Source organism: Hetaerina americana, unplaced genomic scaffold, assembly GCF_022747635.1.
Source record: "Hetaerina americana unplaced genomic scaffold, ioHetAmer1.1.p SCAF_5, whole genome shotgun sequence".
In the NCBI taxonomy this organism is placed as follows: Eukaryota; Metazoa; Arthropoda; class Insecta; order Odonata; family Calopterygidae; genus Hetaerina; species Hetaerina americana.
The window spans coordinates 33,337,581-33,346,743 of NW_027287095.1; the positions used below are offsets into that span (position 1 = coordinate 33,337,581).

The window sequence follows — 9,163 nt, forward strand, 5'->3', positions numbered from 1 at the left end:
ATGAGAAAGTTGAGCATTCTTAACATGTAAACAGCTTTACTCAGTTTATTACAGATCTGACTAGTGTGGGTCTCCCAGTTAAGTTCTGTATCAATAAAAAATTCCCAGTATTTTAGCAGTTCCACAGTTGTTAGAAACAAAATTGTGCTATTGACAGTGTTTGGCTACCACCGATGTGTTCTTTGCTCTCACCCAATAAAATGAAAATAATTGTCCCAATAATTCAGTTGTACAAAATGGGATGATCATTTTGGTTATCAATACATTCATGGTCGTAGGTTGACTCGCAAGAATCTTTTGAACACTCGAATATGACACTATTGGTAGTTATATCAATATCAGTTTAAGGTTGTTACCTGCTTATTGGTTCTGGAGGAGATTCTCTTGAGAAACTTTATCTTCTGAAAAATTTATATTCATACTTGAAAATGTTTTAAATTCCTTGACTTTAATTTCATACTGTACAGTATTAGTACAATTCCATTTCAAACAGGAAAGTTAACTTAATAAAGGAAAAAGCGATGGAAAATATACAAAATATGGTTAAAAAAAAAAAGTTTTTGGGTCTTCAAGTCACGAATATCAAAATGTAGTTCTCTAAATAATAATACTCTTATGAAGACAGGCACATACTTTATTAATGTCATAAAGCGGATACAAAATTTATAAGTCACATACCAATGTAGCAAATTCCCACTCATATCCTTTGGGAACATATATAACCTTTCAAAAAGAATGTCAATTTGATAACCATATAAGCAGTGATCTTTTGAAATAATCCATTTATAGCATATAGTATATCAAAAATCATGACTCAGTAACACTTATATACACCGATTACAAATGGATCTGCAGATCTACAGTACTAAATAGAAAATAAATAACTCTCCCAACAATCATACACAAAATAATTTGTACCTCATCAGAAATTTATTTTTTTAAAATTAATCCACCTTTACTGATTAAATATACCATAAGGTTTCATTAAAATATAAATTCACAAGAATCAATTAGCTTCTCTCAACAACTTGTAAGGCTTAAAGTTTAGGGTAGTCAAAACATTTAACTACTGGATGATGGACCCAAATATTTAAGTTATGATTACATTTATCAACATTAATTGTACAGTAGGTAGTATTCCTTCAACAATTTGGTTATACTTTTCACACAACGTTTCACACCAATACAACAAAATCAAAGATATTTTTCAAGGAAAAACACTTAGATGATGAATATCAAGGAACACTGATTCGGTAATACAACATCAACTATATAATAACAGCAATATACGGCCTCTATTCAGAACATAACTGAAGATGGTTCGTCTGTGAAAGGCCATGGAGATTTTTATGATAGACAGATATAACATTTACTGATTGATGCATTCATTTTGGACGCACAAGAAAAACCTGAGAAAAATTACTCAACAAGACATTTATAGCAAATTTGCACATTGACAATGTGATAACTAATGGTACATATTGGCTTTGTATATAATTACAATAAATTTTGATACAAATATATTTTATAAAAGCAAAAAAGGCAATGCAGTGTATAATGCTTGAGAGGTATGGCAAGGAGATCAATATTAATCTTGAATAACTTATTCTTTATCACACTGGCAACAATGAAACAAATATAGTGGACGGGAAATCATAAGGAAAAGCCTACAAGGGCGCACCTACATGTCTTTTTAAAAAAATGTTTCATTGTAGAAGTGATAAGGATGCAAGAGTACTTATTTTTCTGAACAAATTAAATCCTTTATTATGATCAAAGACTTCTGTTTGGTCAGTTTTCTAGAGACAGGAAAAAATGTATTCATTATGAGGTACACTGGCATCTCAAGATTCATTTTCATTGCAAGTGACTCATGGAAACAATAGATCTGCCTGTTACTTATGCCCCAGACAAGAAAATATAAAAATATTCTCAAATTTAAAAAGATCAATTTATTACAAAAGTTATTTGCGTGAACTGTTTGTGAAAAACGATTTCAGTTAAAAAAAATTGTACTTGTTAGCTGTATCCAAAAATGGCATGGCATTGATAAAATTTTCTTCAATTACCTACATGACTACATATACATATGGAAGTGTACAAAGTATATAAATATTTCAACAATGAACCCTGTACATAGTAAAAAAATTATAATAATTCTTAACAGTGATACCAGTTGAATTACCAAACTTCAAGTAGATAGAAAATTACCAAGATATGATACATCAATCGAAACATCTAATTTTCCAAATAAGTATGCAGCAAAATATAAAATTTGATTCAATAATTATGTATTCTTATTATGTTTTATAAAAAATCGACTTAGAAAATATACAAAGAATTTGATCATAAAATACACAAATATAAAGGAAATATCCTTTCCTGCTCAAGAGATCTGTATTAGCTTTAAGGGCCCAAATTTTTATTTATAACACTATTTATTGCAAAGTGTATACATACGGGCATATTTTGTCAGGATGTGTCAGTTCATTGAAAGCATATTGGATTTAAATTTAACATGAAAATAGCTTATCCAATTTTCCTTCCTATCCATGGGATATGGCAGATATGTTAAGACAAACAGTGCAACAATAAGAAGATAATGTTACATATTATGTTGATTTACATGGGTTTCAAATGACATCTGAAAAAACAGGTACAGATTTATGGTCCAAAGAATTGTCCTGACTCATGAATTTCACAAGATGCCCCACTCATTTTGAGATTATTTTATTTACTTCAGATCACTAATCCCATTGGGGCATGCTCATGCTTATAACTGCCATACCACACAAAAACATTCAAGATGCTTCTAAGGTTAACTTTTAATTGCCTATTAGCTGCTAAAATTATTGTCTATAATGGCAACAGCCAATTGCATTAGAATTTTGGTTTAATAGTAATTCAACGTCAGCATAAGTCAAGTCTCAGAAAAAAAAAGTTTTTGTCCAGTGTCTCATAATTCTGACAATATACAGGGCATGGTATTCAACATGGACAACTTAAATAACGTGAAAACAAAAAAAGCATTATTTGTTTGTAAACTGGTGGACCTTATGGCAGCCATTTAAAAAAAAAAACTTATATTTAGCAACACATATATTTTAATAGATTGTTATTCTACATAATAATGTTAGTTTTGTGCCCAAAATATTTTCATCAAGACCCATTGTTATGATGATTTAAAGACTAAAGATTGAATTATGCTCAATAAGTTACAATGTCCTCAAATTTTCAAGTCAACCATGCCATATTCATTTTGAATAGGAACTTCTTAATCTGCTCAGATCCATTATTACAACCTTTGTTGAGACTGTAGGGTTGTGAAATATCTCAAACTATAATGTTCAACCTTTTCATATACATGCATCTGGACAAAAAAAATATTTGGGATAAAACTACACCATTTCTTCAAATAATAAGAATCTTTCAAAATCATATATGCAGCTAATTTAAAAAGTATTTGAAAGTCCCTTTGTTCAGATTTACCATGTTGAATTCCAAACCCTGCGTATGAAGGCAAAAATAAGTCACTGAAAGGGCACCACACACCAGAGGTGATGTTTAATATAACGTAACAAAAACATGTACCACACTCTTTCAAGCTTAATAAAGGCAAGTTATCAAACTGAGATAATATAACTACAATCAAAGATAAATTCAATACCTTGAATAATGGTTATACATTGTAAACAATTACTTAGTATGCAGGAGAAGCTGCAGTGCTTGTGCTCTTCACGATCACACGTTCACCCTGGGCAATTTCACCAGCACGCACTGCCTTGAATTTGAGGTATGCATCAATTCCATAAAGAACCATTGCAACAAATCCAAAGAACTAATGTGAATGAAAAAAAAAGGAATTTCTCCATTAGTTACTTCTTAGAGGATATATCAGAAGGGTTATGGATTAGTAGTTTTAGGGGAGGTGACCGACAGCTGGGGTCATTAGCAACATTAGGGATGGACAGGAAAGGATGAAGGGTGGAGAGAAACCTGGTGTCGGCAATAGCCTATTCTTATTGAAAGGTGCCAAGGGGTCAGCAGCTGAACGTCCCATTCAACGGATGGCATACTAACTCAAAGTGCTCTCCACAAAGCACCTTAAGTAGGGATCGGGACACCACTGAAAAAGATCTTTCACCAGGATTTGAATCCAGGCCCTCAGGGTGGGAAGCCAGTATGCTAACCACCGCACCATCCCAATCCTCACAATTATGGATAATGAGCTTAAGTGCACAAATAAAGGATGCTCTTTTGACTATTACAACCATAACAAACAATTATTAAAAAAAGATATCCATTCAAATAGGAAACATTTCTTTATCCTTGTAATGTTAGTCTGCTGGTCTAGTGACAACCATTGTATGTGGAGCGAATACCCATGGGTCAATATACGTACATTTATTGAATCTTCTTCTTTACTATAACAGTTTTATCATTTAAATACATTTAAACTACGTCTAAACAATTACAATTCCTGAAGAGATTCTTACTCTCTTCATCTTTTGCCATTTTCTCTCCCTAGCTCATATGCTACCCCTACCTCTGTCACATGCTATTTATCTCCAGAGAAACATCCACCCTTAACCAAAGAGTATTTTTCAAGGGAAACTGAACTGCAAAAAAAAATATTTTTGAAACTCCAAAGTGAGTTATTTTTAAACAAGAATACACATTGCCTTTTAACTATTTATCTTATCATCACAAAAACAATTTCCCTTATAATTAGAAATCCTTAAATCTTTTTTTTTATTGGAGGAGCAGTAACTTTTTGATGCAATGTTTATTACTGCACTAGCGAAAAATCACTTTGATTACTGCCACTAGTTCTCGTGAGGAGATGGAATCATCTGGCTTTTAGTCCTGACATTTTTTTCTGTGCCCTCCAGAATAAAACTTGCATTTTTAGCTACATGATGATAGATAACACGTTGAATTTAAGGATATGTGTAAAGATATGCTGCCTATTATAAATATTATATGAAAGACTTATTAAATAAAACATATTAAAATATTTCAACATTTGAACCTGAAATGAGTGACTAAAGGGAGCATCAAATCCTATACTATAAAGTGAGCAATTCTTGTACATTTTATTTTGAAAATGCAATTAAGGATTTGATGAAATGGAGTGAATCTACTATTTTCTGGTGCGAGCCAGTGATTTTGCTTAGTCCTAACATTGGTTGTTAGCACTCACTTAAAGAATTGTTTTTTCCCTCATATATAAAAAGAGGAATCCTCCAGCTGGACTACTGAGCTGATCTGCAATTTAAGATTATATTTAAAAAAATATAAATATTAAAAAGAGCAGCTCTACTTATATTTTTGACCCCTAAAGATATTGATAATAAAGTTATGACGACAAAAAATGGGGATAAAATTACTTTAAAAATCATTCTAATGCAAAACTCCAGCCTTCTAGTCACTGGAAAGAAAAAAAAAACAATTCTTACTTGATTACATTTCATCACTTCAGATAAACAAGAAGAGCACTTCTTCCATTGCTATAAGTCCACCTATCTCCTTCCACTCTATTCTTATTTTCTACAATACATTCATTGAGTCTTCCCAATTTACACTATCGACCTAGGTCTCAAAATATATGAAGCAAAAAAATACACTATACATTCCTTGTGCACGATGTTCCTTACTATTAGTGACCATATTACTGCTAGGGCATCACTAGTGCCTCTCCCCTTTCTGCACCCAAACTGATCATCATTTAAGTGATTATTTGCCCTCTTGATTCTTTCACTGATGACCCTTAGTTAATTACTTTGGCTGCACATGAAATCAAACATTGTTCTACTATCTTCTCATACAGCTGCCTTTCTTTTTTTTGGGATGGGAACTAATACTGACTTGAAGAAATCTTCCTCCCTCATTAATGCTATGAATTAGTTCATAAAAACTCTACCTTCCATGTTTTCCTAGATCCATACAAAGTTCCACAGGAATTTTTCCTATCCCCATTGATTTTAAATACTTCAATGCCCTTTTTTACTTGGCATCAAGTCTTCCTAGACCTAAGTTTTCCTCATCTATGTCATAATCCCATTCATTTTCTGAAATGGCCAGCCTAATACCTTACCATATAGCTTTTTCATGCAATCATTCCACATTCCCTAAACCTCTTTTGGCTCTTCCCTAAACCACTATTGATAGTGTCCATGCGTAATAACTTCTGGAGGGTATACTTTTTCCCTTGCTACATCCTGAAAATTCTCTTACCCTCTTATATAGCATTTCCACTTTTCTTTGTATTAGAAATTTCTCTTTCTCCTTGCACTGATATTTACAACACATTTCCTTGGCCCTAGCAATTTCTTGTCTAAGTTCATTTCTTTGTGGTCTGTACATTCTTCTACCTACATCCATATATATGTTATTTCATTTTCGTCTTTCAATCATCCTCTTAATTGTTTCTCCCATGACTTCTTTATTTTCTTATTCTTTATCAATCCTTTTATTTCCTTAGCTGGTCTTTTTATTCCATTTCTGAGCCCTCCCACCTTTCTCCTAACATTTTCATTCTCTTACCCTCATATAGATATATCAAGTTTTTCTTGGTACTCCTTCCTTTTTACTCTGATTGAACCTTCCACTTTGAGCACTCTCCTGCCCTTTCTAATCCTTGTCCGTCTGCCCATCAGACACTCCAAATTAAATTGATAAAGAGGAGGCACTTTAGGTAAAAATAAACATAGCAATTACCCAACACTTTCAAGATGTAAATTATACAATAAATAACAGGAATTCAAAAACTTACAGCTGCTGCTCCAAAGGCTTCACTGTGAGGTGCAAATGCAGCAGCCAAAGAGGCAGCAATAAGATAAAATAATGTCCAAATGGCACAGAATACAAATTCCTGTAAATAAAAGGAAATTCTCACAAACATTGACCAAATCACTGTAAAAGGTTGTATATTACAGTAACCATAATTAAGTTATACAACAATGATTGACATTTTGAGAACTTAGATATCCCAGGAAATATCTGAAATAAGACATGCTGATATAATCTTGTTAAATTTTATGTATTGAGGGTGAAGCATATGGAATGAAAACCATGTTACTATGCCAGCCATGGAATATTTCAATATTTTTATAGAATGCTGTTCGTTCAGTGTTCACCTCGTACATTGATTTACCACAACGATGGAAGTGACACTAAAATTCCACTGGAATTGAAAAAAATTGGGTACTGTTTTCTTATTACTTCACTTTACACTATTAACAAAATTTATCAACCAATCAGCTTCTTTCGGATTTTTCAGCATCACATAATATCATATTTTCAAACAATCAATAATTACTATGACCAGTGAAACTTTCCCTTCGAAAAATGAAGATGTCTTCTTTTAAATAACTTGGCTCAATAGCTGCTGTAAAATATTTTACACCTCTGCAGCTACTTAAATATAAATGGACCTCTTTTGCTAACTGAAAGAGGTCTTAACTTATGGCTAACCAAATCCAGTATAAAATAAGATTTTGGGATAAAATTGGATAATCCACCTCCATACCATCTCTGCTGCTGATTTTACAAATTGGAGTGACACACAGAGCAACATACAGATCCAAGTGATTTTTATATATCTGTACAAGTAAACGTCACAGTGTGAAGTTAGAAATAATTCAACAGCACGAACATACATTTGCACACTATTAAAAACATGAGTCTCATATCACCTTATTTATATTTCACCTAATATTCAACAATAGCAATACGTACCCAAAGACTCATAAGCCATTTGAGAAGAGCATTGATGCTAACGTCTCAACTGCGCCAAACGCAGAAGACAGCACTTATATATTTTTGGTTGCCTCGCTCAGTTTCTAATAAGTTATAAAATCAATACAGTATTTATTTTAATTCCCTTAAGGATACAGAATCCTGAAAATTTGAAAAATAAAGAATGGATTGAAGAAATAACTCACAATCTTCAGCCAAGGGATTCTGTAGAGTTTCTCAACAATGTGGAAGAGGTACAAGGCTAGCACAATTCCGGTAAACCAAAATCCTCCCATTGCCACGGTATTAAACCAACTTCCTCGAGAAATGTGCGAGGCATTGGAGGCAATGATACATATAAACCCGAGTATGTTCAAAACCTGAAGTGACAAATACAGGAATTACAACAAAAGTGGCTCATTCATCATTACACTAAAACTGTATTAAAACATACGACAAACAGAAAAAATGTCTAAAAATATTTACCCGAGAAAACGGCATATATTAACACACAAAAATCTTACCAGTTGACCAACTTTCAGCATTCCTGGTAACGTACGAATGTAACTCGAATCAAATCTAATATTGGTTTGTACTGATGTATTCGTAGAAGTTACGGTGGTTGTTGTAGTATGTTGATCTGGAAATCCTCGGTCAGCCATGGTTAAAGTTCAAGATAACTCCGATTCTAAAAGACGAAGAATTTAACCTAATTAGAAATCGAAAATCGGTGGCATGCGCCCACTGGCGTGGACCAACCTACATCGAACAATTGCAGTTTCAAATGAAAATTTCATAAAGATAGCATATAAAAATTCATTCATGCATTTACCTCAAATAACAGTAATTTCAATAACGAATACCAAAGCGTCACCACACACCACCCCCTTCAAAATGACTGCCGGAGACCCTACACGACGATCCCACACATGAAAAAAAACAAGCACACCACCTGCTGCAGCGAAGTTCTATTTCTATAATAGGGGCGTCTAAAATTAAAAATCCCAGTTCATTCGATAGCTGCTGATTGTAACGTGAATCTAAGTGTGATTATAAAATCAGTTACGACTGACAATCCTGACAGCGTTGTATTACACTATTATATCATATCTTAAAATAGGATTTCGCCCTCGCATTTATGGGAGTGGCGTCGGCAATTTGGTTGGTTGGTTTCCCTTCAAGTATTTTCCCCGTTTCGATCGAAGAAAGAGGCATCAATAAAACCATTATTAATAAATGAACAGAGTAAATTTTTCGTGAGTTCAGCAAGGCAAAAATCGAAAACTAACAATAGAGGGTAATGAGTGGGAGGTCCACGCCTGGCGTCTGCTGCATCGTCTGAATAGTGTTTCAAGTGGTTGTAATTCATTTGATTTTAAGGTTGATTACGCTTACATGAAACAATACACGGAAGTTAGGCATA

The 9,163-nt window shown here is 33.2% G+C and overlaps 1 protein-coding gene across 1 annotated transcript; it reads right to left on the bottom strand.

Moving 5' to 3' along the window:
- Positions 1-625: 625 nt before the first annotated feature.
- Positions 626-8,801, bottom strand: LOC139693863 (plasmolipin-like). The gene is made up of 5 exons (XM_071592172.1): positions 8,573-8,801; positions 8,265-8,428; positions 7,947-8,120; positions 6,776-6,874; positions 626-3,838 (listed from the first exon to the last, which is right to left on the bottom strand). The coding sequence occupies exons 2-5, from the start codon at positions 8,400-8,402 to the stop codon at positions 3,701-3,703; spliced, it is 549 nt and encodes a 182-aa protein (XP_071448273.1). The 5' UTR covers positions 8,403-8,428; positions 8,573-8,801; the 3' UTR covers positions 626-3,700.
- Between the last annotated feature and the right edge of the window lie 362 nt (positions 8,802-9,163).